The sequence below is a fragment of the Phocoena sinus genome, chromosome 19 (assembly GCF_008692025.1).
Source record: "Phocoena sinus isolate mPhoSin1 chromosome 19, mPhoSin1.pri, whole genome shotgun sequence".
NCBI lineage: Eukaryota > Metazoa > Chordata > Mammalia > Artiodactyla > Phocoenidae > Phocoena > Phocoena sinus.
In genome coordinates this window covers 44,728,516-44,746,606 of record NC_045781.1, presented here as the reverse complement: position 1 = coordinate 44,746,606, position 18,091 = coordinate 44,728,516, and the positions used below count along the sequence as shown (strand labels likewise).

At 37.8% G+C, this 18,091-nt stretch overlaps 1 protein-coding gene across 1 annotated transcript in view; it reads right to left on the bottom strand.

Moving 5' to 3' along the window:
• The window catches only part of AP1G1 (adaptor related protein complex 1 subunit gamma 1), an 80,983-nt gene that overhangs the window by 4,670 nt on the left and 58,222 nt on the right, over positions 1 to 18,091 (bottom strand). Inside the window, 12 exon segments of the mRNA XM_032613059.1 lie at positions 385 to 483; positions 3,132 to 3,292; positions 3,413 to 3,475; positions 3,478 to 3,525; positions 7,618 to 7,744; positions 7,937 to 8,078; positions 8,990 to 9,094; positions 10,194 to 10,321; positions 11,158 to 11,247; positions 11,419 to 11,541; positions 16,192 to 16,246; positions 16,985 to 17,125. Of these exon segments, the coding sequence (XP_032468950.1) occupies positions 385 to 483; positions 3,132 to 3,292; positions 3,413 to 3,475; positions 3,478 to 3,525; positions 7,618 to 7,744; positions 7,937 to 8,078; positions 8,990 to 9,094; positions 10,194 to 10,321; positions 11,158 to 11,247; positions 11,419 to 11,541; positions 16,192 to 16,246; positions 16,985 to 17,125 (1,282 nt within the window).

Sequence of the window (18,091 nt, the reverse complement as noted above, 5' to 3'; positions counted from 1 at the left end):
ATGTGGACCATTTTTAAAGTCTTTATTGAATTTTGTTATAATATTGCTTCTGTTTTACGTTTTGGTTTTTTGGCCATGAGGCATGTGTGATCTTAGCTCCCCGACCAGGGATCACACCCGCACTCCCTGCACTGGAAGGTGAAGTCTTAACCACTGGACCGTGGGGAAGTCCTCTAAGTGTGCATTTTAATGAGATGCCACTAAACCATTTTGTGTGTCTGGGCTTTACTCATTATCTACAAAGAACAAGGAGGTTAGACCAGACATTTTAAAAGATTTCTTTTCTGCTGTGAGTCAGAAAAAGCTTTGAGAAACAAAGCAAATTTTATTTCAGGGAATATGCTTACACCTTGCTCAGATAATGTCTTCAAATGTGTTACTCACCTTCTGTGGGTTCAGAACTTTAATGACTTGTGTGATGGTCCCCGTATTAAATGCTGGGACGATGCTGCTGCTAGGAGACAGAAGCTGCAGCTGGAATGTCTGGGGGGAACAAAGGGCACTCTTCAGAAAAATACACTTAACACTATGTCAGAGATGTCAACAAATACAGTCAGACACGCAGATGATGGTTCAATTACCAGATTTACCTACTACTAAATTCTATTTGTTTTTCAGATATCAGCAATTCACAGCATGTGGGCTATCACTTCATGGCATTTATAAAACGCCATTGTTTCTAGCAATGAGCTACTCTTTCCTTCCTGGTAGAAGCAACTTTAGCCTACCACTTTTCAAAAAGTAACCAATTCTTGTTCTGGCAACCTCACTTAATAGTAACTGATCAACTATGTAACTAAAAAAACAAAACAAAACAAACAACAGCAACAAAAAAAATGGGTCCCTGCGGTTAAAAAAAAACTAGAAAGAAATGAAAAGCTTTCTAAAAATAGTAAACCAGCACACTAGTCACCAACTACATGCCTTCAAACTTTTGTGTATTTGGACGGTTGGGATCAGAGACTTGAACCTTTGTTTTCTAAAGCCTATATAATCTGGAATGTGTCAAGGGTTACTCCTACAGGACAGAGGTAAAGGAAAAGCTAAAAAAAGCCAGTTTGTTAATACGTATGTGGAACACATCAGGATCTCTACATTGGGGGCACAAAGCCCTAACAGAAAAATTATGTGCAGAACTAACCCATACAGCAAAAAACCTGGAAAAGCCAAACACCATAATTTATTGAGTAATGGTGGATTTTGTTTTGTTTGTTTACAGGGAAGAGAGATAAAAGTGCTGTGAGCAAGACAGGTAAGTCATAGTTAGCACTATATAGTATGTATGCAGCTATTTTACAGACTAGGGTTACAAAAATTTTCCTGAAAGTTTAGTCTCCTAAAATATTAGAGAGAGAGGAGAATTAGAGAGAGAGAAAGAGAAAGAAGAGAAGAGGGGGAGAGAGAAAGAAAGGGATGGAGGGAGAGAAAAGAGAGAAGGGCAAAGGGGAGAAAAAGACGAGGGAGGGAAGGAAGAAAGGAGGAAGGAGGTTCGTGGGTCTAGGTCTTCTCTAAGGCCAAAAATTATAAGAGCAGAAATTTAATCTCAATGCACAGGTTTATTACTTTGGGACTTATTCATAAGTCTACTGTCAAGATAAATTATGTAAGCTAAAATTCATTTATTTACATTTATTTCATTAAATGTTAGATGGCATCAACTGTAATTCACACCATTATTTTATATACCACTGAGAAAGAAAATAGGCTGCCAATGATACTATGACAATTGACTATGTATCAATTTTAAAATGTACCTCAATTTCAGAAATAACAAAAAGTAAAAATAGTATTAGTAGAATCTAAGAAATACAACGTTTTGAAGTTCAAGATACATCATGATATGCAAATAGGCATTGTGTAGTACAACACCAAGAAGAAGGCCATACTTTAAAGCACAGACAGTATGTTGCTAGAACCGCAGCGTAAAATAGTAAGTATAAACTCTAAGTTGTAGCAACTAACATTTACTGAGCACCGAACATACGAAAAGTGCTTAAACAGTACCTGGCACATAAAACTCATTTATTCCTCAAAGGAACCCTATGAATTAGATATCACGATGACACACCCCCTTTGCAAATGAAGAAACTGAGGCATAGAGATAAGTAACCTGCTCTAATGTCATACAACTAGTATTGAAAACCACTAACTACTGCTTGTAAAACATCTACATTATCTGACTCCTAAAAATCCAAGTAAAGAAGGTTGCAAAGTCAGCAGTAACCACAAGTAAAAGGTCTTCAATTTCCAAATTGTGTTGTCTGAATGTCATACTTCACATGTCACTGAAAAGATCAGATTAGCCTAATCTATCCCAGGGGTTGGTAAAATATGGTCCATGGGCCAAGAATGAACTGACACCTCTTTCTGTAAGTGTTTTATTGGAACAGAGCCACCATCTTTATATATCGCCCATGACAGTTTTGGCACTATGACAGCATATAGCCTAAAATACTCACTATCTCGTCTTTTACAGAAAAATTTTGCCCACTCCTCATTCTACATTTTCCTTTTTCAAAACTTTTCATTATTCAATGATGAACATAAACACTCTTTAAACTAAGATTTGGTATAAACAAAACTTCAATTTACAAAAACAAGCAGTCATTGCATCAATAGTAAACTAGATGTTAATGAAGGAGGAATGTTTCTCTCACATTATCAAGAGGCAAAAACTTTTAATTCTGATCCAGTGACTAGAAGAGAATATCAAATACATGAAGTCTCTCATCTCAATTGAACTTTAATTCCACATTACAATTTGTGCTTTTTAGGTCTTTACCACTGTACTACTGAATCCCAACTTATCCTCAGTGCCCTGAGCATTAATGAATCACCTTGTAGAATTCTGCTCTGTTGCTATTAGGCTGCCCTTCCTTTATCCATTGTAGACAATACTAACTGTAAGAATATTTTTGACTAAGCAGAAAGTATTCATTAAAATAACATGCCTTAGTTAAAAAAAATGACATGCTTTAATGAACCATAATAGTTAATTACTGTTAGTTTGAGTTAAATCTGCAAATTTAGTTTGATCTCTGAACATTAAAATATATCCCTTACCAAATACATAAAAAATAATCAGCCAATTTTTAATTCAAGGAAAAAGGCCAAGAAGACAATTATAGTACCTTTGGTACTGCAGCCTGGAAAACAAAGTCCGTCATGTCCAGCTCTGTGCTGTGGAGGCCTGTATCGTTATCACTGTGACACTGGGGGTTGGTGTTTGACCGTTCAAAGGTGAATTCTATCTTCAAGCCATTCTTACTGTATGCTGTGATGGAGGGGATGCCTGGGAAAGCACAGGGAGATCAGTCTAATTGTAGTCAGTCTAATGCTTCCAAAATTATTACTTCCTTTCTTCAACAACTATCTCTCATTGCTCTAATGATGATAACACCAGTGATCGTACCTGTAGCAATGTCATTGAAGAGAGGTTGTGATGAAAGCCCATCCAACAAGAAGGGGGGCTGGATATCTGTGGGACGAGGCAGGGGCGGGAGGGTGGAGCAGCAGCTGGAGCACCTAAATGAAACATCCCAAAGTTAGGTCAATCTTAGCCAGAATGACAAATCTCACCAAGAAAATATGGAAGAAAATTATCATGATCTCAAATTAAGGGAAGGATGCCTTAAACAAGATGCAAAAATCATAAACCATAAAAATAACAAAAAATCCAAATACTTTAAAATGAATAACTTCTGTTCATTAAAAAAAAAACCCATAAAAAAAATAGACCAGGGGCTTCCTGGTGGCGCAGTGGTTGAGAGTCCGCCTGCTAATGCAGGGGACGCGGGTTCGAGCCCTGGTCTGGGAAGATCCCACATGCCGCGGAGCAACTAGGCCCGTGAGCCACAACTACTGAGCCTGCGCGTCTGGAGCCTGTGGTCCGCAACAAGAGAGGCCGTGACAGTGAGGAGGCCTGCGCATGGCGATGAAGAATGGCCCCCCGCTCTCTGCAACTGGAGAAAGCCCTCACACAGAAACGAAGACCCAACACAGCCATAAATAAGTAAATAAATAAATTTAAAAAAAAAAAAAATAGACCAAAGGCAGAAGAAAATGTATGCTACAAAATAACAAATGGATGATTACCTAGAACTATATCTTTTACAAATCAATAAGGAAAAAAGTTAACCTAATTTAAAAGTGGTAAGAGAAATGAACAAGCATTTCACAAGAGAAAGAATGCTTTGATTAATTCTTGCATATTTACACAGGGAGACATGTTACAAAAAGTGTGCATAGCAAGATAATTTCTAACAATGAAATTCTGGAAATAAAATGTCCATCATCAAAATAATGGGTAAGTAAATTGCGGTACACTGACAAAATAAAATACTATACATATACAGCAGTAAAAATGTGAATGCACTAGAAATGCACTTAGCATGGATTATTCACAAATACAATGTTTAGCAAAAAAAAGCAAGGTATAAAAGTACTCATGCAGTTGGATACCAGTTCTAAAAAGGCAAAAAATGAAAAAAAAAAAAAAAAAGGCAAAAAATGGCAAAACAATACTACACGCTGTATCATTCTAGAAATACACATGAATGGTAAACACCAAAGCTAACACTAGTTTAGAATAGATAGTAGTTACCTCTGGGACCAAGAGGGAAGGAGATAAGGGGGCAGTACACAGGGAATGTCAACTCTCTTAGTGACATTTTATTTTACAAGCTAAGGAGATCAAGGCATTTATTAATTTTAACACACACACACACCCTGGGAGAGGTGGTGTGGAGTGGGGGAAAGAAATCATCAGATTATCATACTTATTTGATCCTTCCAAATAAGAACAAGTTAAGGAGGGCCAGGGATAGAACGTGATCATGAACTAACAGAAATCAAGATTCTAAGAAGAGGCATAAGAAAATTCAGCAAAAGAAAGAGAATGCATTTTATGCTTAAATAGATTTCAAACTACTTATAAAATTAACTGAAATTACACCATTTAAAAAATTCACAAAATGAAATAAAGGCTGAATTAGCTTAAAAAAAATAATGCCCAAGTACACTCGAAAAAAAATCGCATACTAAAAATTAGCAAGGAAGGTAGAAATACATAGGGCTAAGCAAAGCACAAGGAGCTAAAACAAATGTGGACACTACAGGATGTGCAGTCAAGCAGATTACCAATGAAGAATATAAACAAATATTCATATAGTTATCCTAGTTTTTATAAATCTAATCTAGTAATTTTCCCACAATTTCCATTTTCAAAACAATTTTAGAAACGTGTTCCCATGGAAAATCACAGGCTACCCAAGACACACAGGCAACATATGAGTCCCTAAGTCCTCCAAATTTTAGCTTTTTTCCTCCTGCAATGGTACAATACGTAGTTTTCAGAAACAACAGAAACTCACTGATCCAGTTCGTCTAAAAGCTCATACTAAATTTATTTCCTACTTTCTACTGATTTAAATTACTGTGCATTGCGATATGACTGTAATGATGGCTTACAGAATCTAGAACTCAAATTTTTTTACTTAAAAATTAAAAAAATGGGAAAACGTGTTTAAACTCATTATGAATAAGGAAAGTAAAATCTAGACTTTTTAACATTTTATCATTTTACTTTTTCATTTAAGACTAGAAAAACAAGAAAGTCAGAACAAAAACAAAACATTAAGACCCCATGATAAATGAGTTAAAGGATACAAAAGGAATGTACGAAAAGGAAATTCATGTATAATGCACATATGGATAAATATAAAACATTCCCTTGAATGAAAAAATAAAAATTAACAAAATGATAGCATCAATCTTTCAACTGTTAGGGCTTTTTAAAAAAGATGATAATATTTATGACTATACAGTGAAACTCACGGCCATATACGTTGAGGAAACGATAAATAACATTTACCAAGTGCCTACTATGTGTCATGCATGTACTAAGTCACTGTTCCTCACAATACCCTATGATGTTAAGTATTTATCCTTCTTACTTTAAACAGATTCAGACAGATTAAGCCTAACTTAACTTAGCCTAAGAATGTAAACCCAAAATAAATTTGGACAAATTTATGTAATAACGGTATGTTGAGGCATCAGTTATGATAAGAAAAATCTGGAAACAAACAAAACGCCCAATAGTAAGGAACTGAATAATGGTTCACACTTAATGAAATATTAGACAACCATTTAAAATTATAATTGGTAAGATTATGTACTAACATGGAAAGGCTATTATGTTAATAAATAAAGCATATCATCTATACACTACGGTTTGTTTTGGCCATGCCGCACAGCTTGCAGGATCCTAGTTCCCTGACCAGGGTCTGAACCCAGGCCCTAAGCAGTGAAAGCACATAGTCCTAACCACTGGACTGCCAGGGAATTCCCCATACACTATGTTTTAAACATGGGATTGTTTTTGTTTTTCCATATATCTAGGATAGCTTTGGCATCTCAAGATTTGAAAATGACTATTTGTAAATGGCTCTAAGTACATGACAAGTAACATTTTTAAATTCTGTTAAGACAAATATAAACCATAAGCTCTGGGAGGCTGCTACGTTAGGAAAAAATTCATTTAGCTTATGATAGCCAGTCTAGATGAGCATTCAACAACTTTATCCTATGGCTGTTTTCTACGTAAGGTCATGTATGCTGTAACTTTCCATTATACTTTTAAAGAAGTCACTTAAGATAGAAATTATATGCTACAGTGATACTCTTGGACTCTTTTTTTTCTTTAGTTTATTTATTTTTGGCTGTGTTGAGTCTTCATTGCTGCACGCAGGCTTTCTCTAGTTGCGGTGAGCGGGGGCTACTCTTTGTTGCGGTGCACAGGCTTCTCATTGAGGTGGCTTCTCTTGTTGTGGAGCATGGTCTCTAGGCATGTGAGCTTTTGTAGTTGTGGCACACAGGTTCAGTAGTTGTAGCTCGCGGGCTCTAGAGCGCAGGCTCAGCAGTTGTGGCACGGGCTTAGTTGCTCTGCAGCATGTGGGATCTTCCCGGACAAGGGCTCGAACCCATGTCCCCTGCATTGGCAGGCGGATTCTTAACCACTGTGCCACCAGGGAAGCCCTCTTGGACTCTCTTGAACTCTTGTGTTCACAATATCTCTGAACACATTAATTACAAATGTCTACTACATATAAATAAAGATAAGAAAAGATATTCCCAAATGAAAAGTTATATTTGAATATTATAACCATGGATGACTTTCTCCTTCCATTGCTTTAATACCAAGGAGAGAGACAGAGAGAGAGAGGGAAGGAGGAAAACAGTTGACATCTCTCCACTCTCTACGAACGGCCACAGTTCTTGGAAACTAACCATGAGTAGAAAGAAACCTAGAAAAAGTAATGTATTTCTTGGGATGTATTTCTTTTCTAACCTGAGACAGTCCTTTCTATCTTAAAATGCTATGAGTAATTTACTCTCCAAAAAATTAAAAATTAGACTTTAAGGAATCCCTATTAATTATCTCCAGAGTATTAGTATGGCAACATATCCCAGATGTTGTGAAGACTCTTGCTTTTCACTTAGCCTCTCCCATCTTCAACTGTTTCATGTGCTAGATAGAAAGGCTATGTTCAGTACAGTTTTTCCCTAAGGCCCTTATCCCTAACAAAGCATGAAATAACTCTAGTCTGGCCTCACCTGTAAGGTTGATGTCTCCCAGCAAATCAAGAAGTTCTCCACCAGCAGAAGCTGGTTTGCTTGTAGGTGCAGTTGGAATAACGGGTGTTATGTCATTTCCTCCCAACAAATCCAATAAATCATTGGCCTAAACAAGGAAATAAAGTCTTATTCATTAGTCATTGCCTTATCTGTATCTGATGCAAAGCCCTTTCAACACTTAAAAATAAGGAAGAGAACCATCAATCAATCCAGGAACACTGAAAGGTATCAGCTAAGAGATAGGTTCTAAGGAACTATAAGATCATGAAGATCCCCAGATAAGCAAGGGAAAAGCTACCTGGCTGGTGGGCTGTGGCCCAGAGGGTGGTGGCTTGGTCTCTAGAGGAGCTGGTTCTGTCTCTCCATTTGTCTGCACAATCTCAGTAGGGCCATTTGTGGTTACTTTTTCCATGACAGGCATTCTCTCAAGCAGAGCAGACCTGAAAGAATCTGAAGTGGTTAAATTCTAGGCAGTTAACCTAGCTTCCCTACCCAAAACAATCACTGTAACTATATTGGAGCCAAACATGTAGAGACATCTCCCCTCCCCACATCCCAACACAGACACTAAAATAGAAGCTGGATTACAAGAATACATGACCTAAATTCCTGGCTGGATTAAGGGCAGGCAAGTAACAATGAATGGACAAACTGTCCCTCTAAATCCCGAGACACTGGGAATTCTCAGTAATAGAGAAATTGGAATGAAAGAACAGCAAATAAGTACGTATTAGAAGTTTCCAATTAAGAAGATACTGGGGCTTCCCTGGTGGCGCAGTGGTTGAGAGCCTGCCTGCCGATGCAGGGGACACGGGTTCGTGCCCCGGTCCAGGAAGATCCCATATGCCACAGAGCAGCTGGGCCCGTGAGCCATGGCCGCTGAGCTCGCGCGTCCAGAGCCTGTGCTCCACAACGGGAGATGCCACAACAGTGAGAGGCCCACGTACCGCAAAAAAAAAAAGAAGATACTGCATAACAGAAGAGGGAAAAAAGATACTGCATAACGGAAGACACTGCACACCAAAATGTTAATAGTAATGATATCTGAATGTGATTCTCTTGAGAAAAAAACAACTCCCACTTCTTCACCAAATAAAATGGAAAATGAAGCAAACTTTCTCTACCAAAAGAAAGGTGAGAAGGGGACTAAAGGAACATAGTTCACTTATTTCTTTAGAGGCTAGGCAGAATAGAAGATGGACAAAACACAAGGGGCCAAGCAGTTAGAACTAAACAGAGTTGTGAAGTCCGGCTAATAAAGCACGAGGGATGAATCTCCTTTACGGGTTTATCGTGACAATTTGTTTGAGACGCTAAGAGGCACATGCATTGTTTACTTTCTTTTACTTACCTCATATGGTCATATTTCTTAAAAAGTGCATTATATTCTACTGCCCTCTGCTGGAGCTCCACATCAATGCTGCTTCCATAGATGGAAACCACTTTCTTAATTCGGCTTTGGGATAAAATGACAAACAAATTCAAATACCCAAAAGAAAGTTCATAAACAAGCAGAGAGAATAATGTTTGAAACAGAGGGTTCTGGTTAAAATTTTGAAATGCTCTTTTCTTAATGTACATAACTTTTCAAAAACAAAACACTTTTCCTTTATGTTCATTCATCTGACATATAGCTCAAGACGATCATACTTATTACCATCATACTTATTCTAGTTGTAATACTAGATTTTGTCTGTTAAATATCTCATACCCTAAAATTTGCTAGACAAAAGTACCGATTATTAATTTGCTACAAAAGAATAAATTTATAGTGTTCACTCTCTTCTTTAATAACTTTAAAATAAGCTTTTATCAACAAATGGGTCATGGCATCAGACTTCTTTCAACAAAAGGTCATTACCTGACACCAAATTCTTCTACTTCACAATTTAAATAGTAAAAAATACCATTCTTCACAAGGCTTAACATTAAAAATTAAAGCAGAGGGCTTCCCTGGTGGCACAGTGGTTGAGAGTCCGCCTGCCGAGGCAGGGGACACAGGTTCATGCCCTGATCCAGGAAGATCCCACATGCTGTGGAGCGGCTGGGCCCGTGAGCCATGGCCGCTGAGCCTGCGCTCCGCAACGGGAGAGGCCACAACAGTGAGAGGCCCGCGTACCACAAAAAAAAAAAAAAAAAAATTAAAGCAGAAGGTCTAAGAGAACTAAGTTTAAATATGCTTGGCTGGGAGACTGATCCAAGAATTGACTTTTCGTCAAAATAGTAAAAAAAAAAGCAAAATTTTAAAGAGTTAAACACCAAAACCTTCACAATTTTCTTCCTATTCAGACATCTCAAAATATTATAATAAACCAGAACCTTTATATGGGAAAATAACTTCGCTACTTTAAAAGAGAAAACAGGCATGGGGGATGACAGGGAGCAAAGTATAGATAAAATAAGGATTAACCATGAAATGATGATTGTTATTGAGGAATAAAGGTATATGCAATTGATTTTACTATTCTACTTTTGCTTTTGCTTGAAATTTTCCATAATAAAGTTTTTAAAAATTACAAAACAACATGTTCACCCTACTTTTTCTCCATACTCACTTTACAGTACAGGTGAATCGAGTAGAAAGCTTCATAATGGCAGTGAGGGCATAACCTCGTGTCACTGAGGTGGACATATTAGAGATTAGGACACTTTCTAAAATATCCAACACTTCATCCTCTGTTACCTGTGCAGAAAAAAAAAAAGACAATGTAAGATGAATTTTAACTGTAAATATCTACATCTGATATTAAGTCACAGGATGTCACTAGAAAGACAATCCTGCCATCATCATTACCAAAGCTTCTAACATAATCTGTGCTTTGTCAGGGTAACTGTACAACCTAACCCACCAACCAGAAGCATGTAGGAGGAGGTAAAAAGGATGGAAAATACCCATTGGGGGCTGAGAGGCATTTTATGACTTTCAAAGGCAGAAGGAGAGGAAGAAAGGGAAAAGATACATAGAGTTAAAGTGTTGTTGCCACAACTTCTCTGAAATCCAGTCCTTTAATGAGCAAATGGAAACATGGATACACTCTCATTTCTTATCAGCCAGAGGGTAAGAGAAACAATGTAAGTCAGTCTGATGGGATGGAGGGTAGGTCCTAAACGCAGTTTTAATATCTCACAATGGCCCAGTAAGTTCCAACTCAAAAATCAGCAGGTTTTCCAATGTAATTCTGGAATTGCTTCTTTAAAAGGTTTTCAAGGGGGCTTCCCTGGTGGCGCAGTGGTTGAGAGTCCGCCTGCCGATGCAGGGGACGTGGGTTCGTGCCCCGGTCCGGGAAGATCCCACATGCCGCGGAGCGGCTGGACCCGTGAGCCATGGCCGCTGAGCCTGCGCGTCCGGAGCCTGTGCTCCGCAACGGGAGAGGCCACAACAGTGAGAGGCCCGCGTACCGCAAAAAAAAAAAAAAAAAAAAGGTTTTCAAGGAATCAATCTCAACTGATTAAACACTACTCTCTTAAAACCAAAAACATTGTTTTTCCCCCTCCTTAACCAAGAGTGACAAAGGGTACCTGAATAGGCTCTTCCTCTTCACATTGGCCAGACACAAGAAGATCTCCATATTCACCTATACACCAGGCAGCTACTTGCACCAAAGGTTGCTGTCAAAAGAAAGTCACCGTTTGTCAAAGATTTCAGTCCTTTAAAGGATTAATACAAATCACAGGTCATCTCATCATAAAGGTCAAAACTGAGGCACCTCTAGAGTGACAGTAGTAAGAGCATATCAGGAAAATAAAGGGCAATTTCCCCCCAAAAGTGAAAGTACTTACCTGAGAATAATCACCAAGAATTGCTTTGTACAAGCGCTGGACAGTATAGGCATGCATCTCCACACTATTGGTTATTAACTGGATCAAGTTGGGAACTGCATCATCACGAACATAGCTTCCTGCCTAAAAGGAAATGTGGACAGTTACCCCTAGAAACACACAGTAATAATAAGAAATGTTAGCTAGTATTGTTGCTGTTCAAAGGAGACTACTACAAAACACCCTCAAAGATAAAGTCGTTTCCAATTCTCATGTTCATAAGCAGTTCAAACTTCAAAGTCTTTTTTTTTTACTGGAGTAGAGTTGATTTACAATGTTGTGTTACTTTCAGGTGTACGGCAAAGTGAATCAGTTATACATACACATATATCCACTCTTTTTTTAGATTCTTTTCCCATACAGGCCATTTCAGAGTATTGAGTACAGTTCCCTATGCTCTACAGTAGGTTCTTATTAGTTACCTATTTTATATATAGTAGTGTGTATATGTCAATCCCCATCTCCCAATTTATCCCTCCCCCCTTAAAGTCTTATTTAAATGAATATTCTAAAGTTTTAAGATTTTATAAAAAATAAAAACTTCTCTTTGTCCAAAGTAAAAAAAAAAAAAAAAAGTTTAAAATTTAAGAAGCCTTCTCTACTCAAAACAGGTAAGGTCTACGATTACAAAAATTTAAGAAATACATTCACTGGGAACTTAATTACAACAACCTCTCCCTTCCCACAACTCCCCAACACAGGTGTTAAAATCACATGAGCTAGCTATAATAGTCACGCTACTCTGGGGGATGGAGAAAGGAGTATACATGAACAGTTCAAAAAGGCTTGTTAAATAAGATGAGACTGAAATAAATAGTAACTTTTAAAAAACCTGAGTTTAGGGGACTTCTTTGGTGGTCCAGTGATAAAGAATCTGCCTTCCAATGCAGGGGACGTGGGTTCGATCCCTGGTCGGGGAACTAAGACCTCACATGCTGCAGGGCTTAGAACTAAGCCCGTGTGCCTCAACAAGACAGCTCACATGCTGCTAACTACAGAGCCCACGCACTCTGGAGCCTGCATGCCACAACTAGAGAGAGAAAACCCGCACACCACAACTAGAGAGAAGCCCTTGCACCACAGTGAAGAGCCCACACGTCGCAACGAAAGATCCCGAGTGCCTCAAGAAGATCCTGTGTGCTGCAACTAAGACCCGACGCAGCCAAATAAATACATAAATAAGCAAACAAATAAAATACCTGAGTTTATTCACACTCCTTTAAAAACTAGTTTATAAATATAGAACCAATAAGTAGTCCCAGGAATAGGAAACATTTTGTATTTAATTATCCACATTAAAAAAAGAAAACCTTGATCTCTTTATTGTCCTCTTGACTAGTGGAATCTTGAGATTTACAACCACAAAAACAAAATACAGCTATTTAACCTATGAGGAAACTAAATTTTGGCCTTATCAGAGCATGATGATAACCAGGCTGCACAGGACATATAAACAGTGGAACCTGTGCCTAATATCAGCCCACCTTGGTCAATCTCCCATTACTGGACAGAAGAGTTGATCGGATTTACAAGACTGAGACCAGGCCTACCCATGTGTACTTTAGAGAGGAAAAAGACAAAGAAAAAATCCTAGGTGGCTGGGATACCCACTCCTGTTAAGAAACACAAAGACAGGGCTTCCCTGGTGGTGCAGTGGTTGAGAGTCCACCTGCCGATGAGGGGGACACGGGTTTGTGCCCCCGTCTGGGAGGATCCCACGTGCCGCGGAGCAGCTGGGCCCATGAGCCATGACTGCTGAGCCTGCACGTCTGGAGCCTGTGCTCCGTAACGGGAGAGGCCACAATGGTGAGAGGCCCGCGTACCGCAAAAAAAAAAAAAAAAAAAAAAAGAAACACAAAGACAGAGGGAGAAGTTTAGGGAAATGGTCAAAAAGGAAAGGTGAGAAGCTAAAAAGCAGGTAATTAGTGGTGTGACTTAGATATTTACATTCTTCCCTACTAGGAAAAAGCAGAGTGTTTTGTTCTATTATTTTTTTTAATAAATTTATTTATTGTATTTATTTGTTATTTTTGGCTGCATTGGGTCTTCATTGCTGCGAGCCGACTCTCTCCAGTTGCAGTTAGTGGGGAGCTACTCTTCGTCGCGGTGCACGGGCTTCTCATTGCGGTGGTTCTCTTGTTGCAGAGCACGGGCTCTAGGCGCGGGGGCTTCAGTAGTTGTGGCTCGCAGGCTTAGTTGCTCCATGGCATGTGGGATCTTCCTGGACCAGGGCTCGAACCAGTGTCCCCCTGAATTGGCAGGCAGATTCTTAACCACTGCTCCACCAGGGAAGCACAAGCAGAGTGTTTTAAATAAGAGAACTCATCAACATGATCTAATTGACATTTACAGACCACGCCATTCAACAACAGCAGAATACACATTCTTCTCAAGCTCACACAGAACATTCATTAAGACAGATCACATTCTGGGCCATTAAAAATAAATTTAAAAGAACAGAGGGACTTCCCTGGTGGTCCAGTGATAAAGAATCTGCCTTCCAATGCAAGGGACACGGGTTCGATCCCTAGTCGGGGAACTAAGATCCCACATGCCGCGTGGTAACTAAGCCCACGCACCACAACTACCGAGCCTGCACACCTCAACTAGAGAGCCTGAGTGCCACAAACTACAGAGCCCACATGCTCTGGAGCCCACGTGCCACAACTAGAGAGAGAAAAACCCAAACGTCACAACTAGAGAGAAGCCTCTGTGCCACAACTAGAGAGAAGCCCAAGCTCCGCAATGATGAGCCCCTGTGCCACAACAAAAAGATCCCGTGTGCCACAATGAAGACCCAATGCAGACCAAGATAAAAATAAATAAATAAATATTTTAAAATAAATAAATAAAAGAATAGAAATCATGCAAAATTAAACTAGAAATAAGTAATATAAAGATGGCTGAAAAGTCCCCAAATATTTGGAAATTAAATAACACACTACTAAATAACACATGGATCAAAGAAAACATCGGGAACAGAAAACTATAGACCAACATCTCTCATGAACACAGATGCAAATATCCTTAAAAAAATTAGAAAATCAAATACAACAATAATGCATTAAAAAACCTATATGTCACAACCATGTGGGATTTATTCCTGATATGGAAGGCTGATTCAGCATTCAAAATTCAATTAATATAAGCCAACTATACTTCAATTAAATAAATAATTTTTTAAAAAATCAATTAACTTAACCTAGCACATCAATAGGCTGAAGAAGAAAAATCATATGATCATATAAAAAGAACATTGATTGGAAAACCGAAAAGTTGGAGCAATTTTTTAAAAAAGGTTTTGATTTCAATAAACATTTTTCTTCAGGAGCTCTAATTTTTCCCTTCTTTTGAGCCTTATAAAAACCATCGTATTTTTTGTTAGAATATAATTTCCCAATTAAGTATACTGACTTTTAAACTTTTACAAAATTAATTCATTGTAGGTAAACTATTTAATTGAAATTTTTAAAATTTCAATGGTATCATTCCCTCCTACAGATGTTTCATAATTTACTTAACCCATGCCCATTTGGAGACTCCTGGTTGTTTCCAGCTTTCCCCTATTATAAATAAGATTAGGATGAACACTTCTGTAATATACATTTTTGTACAGTGTCCTTTTACTTTTCCAACAGAAAGTCCTAAAAACATAATTAATAAAGTACTGCCTGTTCTCTATTTTCTAACTAGCACTAGGAATTAGATTAAAAAGTATGACAAGTGAAAAATGACACCTCACTTTTATTTTATTTACTATCTCTTTAAGAGTAAGGGTATTTTTCACTGTTAACTAGTCATTTCTTCTTTTGTCAAATGTATGTTCAAATGCTAGTTTTTCCTTTAGTGTTTCACTTTTTCCTATTAATTGTAAAGTATTTATAGATTAAAAATATTAACACACTGTCATATGTTACAATGGTCTTTCCCCTAACTGTCATCTTTTAACTTTGTAGATTTTTTTTTCCTTCTGCTATACAAGTTTTAAATTTTAATGTGGTCAACTCTGTCAACGTTTTTTACTTCTGGTGACATAATTAGACATAGATAGTTATGCCACTACATTTTCATTTTTACTCTTAAATCTCTAATCCCTGTCTATTAATTGATCAACTGAGAAGCTCCAAAATTCTGGAAGACTACCAAAGAAAGGATATTCTATAAAATCATAATTTAAAATCCAGAATTTAGCCATTCAAAACGTTCCAATGATTTCCTATCATATTCAAAATAAAATCCTAACTCCTGTAAGGCCTTATAGAATCTAGCCCCTGCATCAAGCTTACCATTCTCTGCCTCTGTCACTCTACTGGCTTCACTGGCCTTCTTGATGCTCTCCAGACAGGTCAAGCTTGTTTGCTACCCTAGGGCTTTGCAACACTTACTGCTCCCTCTGATTCGTACACTCTTCACCCAAATCTTTGCACAGCTCCTCATTTAACCAAGTTCTCTACTCAAATGTTACCTCCTCTGAGTGACCTGCCCTATTCTACCTAAGACACCTGGCCCACTGCCCCATATCCCATCCTCTTCTGCCATCAATATAGTCCCATATGCTACTTTAGTATTTTTCATAGCATTTTCCCCTGCCTGACAAGAGAGTGTTACATATTTCCCCATGAATTTCCTACCTCCCCCACTAGAATATAAGCTTCATGAGAACAAGGGCTTTGTCTGACTCATTAATCGACACATCCAGCCCTTAGTATATGTTGACTTAAGAACACTACTTACCGTTGTCAGAACGCGCATAATTGTGTCTATATGCCACCGTTTGGAAGGTGCATACCTGAGAAAATAATGGCACTAGGTGAAAACACTGGAACCTATAAACTAAGCTCTGCTCAGTGACTTTCAAAAATCCTGTCCTACAGCATTTTTTAGGTTCACAGGTTAAGTGATTATATCTGGACCCATTTCACCTTCAAAACTAGCAGCAATTCCCATTTCAAAGGGTGATGAAGTGGTACATAGTCAAATTCAGATGTTCCATGTAATATGCAATAGGAGTTGCTGAGCTGAGAACTGGGGACTCTTGTTTCCAGTTTTTCAGAAAATAAATCATAAAGTCAGGACAGGAGAGGATAGAGAAGAAAGAAGAAAAGGGACTCTTCCGAGACCCAGGCACACCAGGACTAGAAACTTGCTCCCTTAAATTCACAGTGAAAAGAGGTGAAACAACCATACTACCAAAATCTTGAGGTACTTCTTCCTAAAAGTTTTACACAGAACCACCATCCAGATGCTGTAACTTTTCTATTCTTTTCATCAAAAGGACATCATAGATGAGAGGTTAAAGAACAGATAAAAGAGGAGATTTTATAAAAGTGGGATTATTTTGGTCTTAGCATAATGCTTAACATTAGATACTGGCTAGAATGGCCTTCTCAAACCTAATTTCTAATGGGAAGCCTGAAATAAATGTTACATGTTTAAACATGTTTACAACATTTCCCCCATGTTTTAAAGATGCTTTCCCAAAAGTTCCAAGCATTTTTTACCAATGAATATAAAAATTAAATCTTACTTTTCTGCAGCAAGGAAGATTCCAGATGCACAGTCTGCTTTAAATTCTGGCTCACATGAATCCAGAAAATAAAGCAATTCCTTCATCATGCCTCGAATATTATTCCCATTTACCAGGGCAAAACTCAATTCCATTGCACGCCTTGCAGGGGGGAGGGAAAAAAAGTTATGATATTTACAGTGGGAATGAAACAAAGACCCAGTATGTTGTCTTTGAACACCAAGCACTAGTGGATGTATTGATGTCTTTGCATGATCTTATCATCCCAATCTTTGCACATGAGATAACCAAAGTTATCAAATTTATTTTGAACGTTCATTAAACACTTTTCTTCAAAAATCCCCAAGAGATATACTACTAAAGACCAAAAATGCAGTTTGACTTCAGCAATCTATTCTATGAAGCTGAAATTTAGAATACTTAAAAGGCTCAAAAAGAGAGGCAACAAAATTATTACCCAATGATAATACCTCTGCATTATTCATTAAAAACATGATATATAGTCACCATACTCTCCTTTTATTACATCCACTTTAGTCCAAAGATGATGTAACATAGTTTACATCAAAAGGTACATAGAAGAGTAGAATAAAAACAAACCTTGAGAGCTAAGTGAAATAAGTTAGAGAAAGACAAATATTGTACAGTATCACTCATATGTGGAAGCTAAAAAAAGCTGAATGCATAGAAACAGAGACTAGAATGGTGGTTACCAGGGTCTGAGGGGTGGGAAAAATGGGGAGATGTTTGTCAAAGAGCACAAACTTCCACCTATAAGATGAATAAGTTCTGGAGATTTAATGTATAGCATGATGGCTATTGTTAATAACAATGTATTATATACTTGAAAGTTGCTAAGAGAATAGATCTTAAATATTCTCACCATGAAAAAGAAATGGTAAGTATGTGATAGGATGCAGGTGTTAACTAATGCTACAGTGATAATCATTTTGCAATAGATAAGTGTGACAAGTCAATGTGATGGACATCTTTAACTTACACAATTATATCTCAATAAAGCTGGAAAAAAAACTGAAAAAGAGAATAAGAGCCATGAAAAGGAAAAAAAGGGTATGTGCTATGAGAGCAAATAGGAGTTTCTAAAAC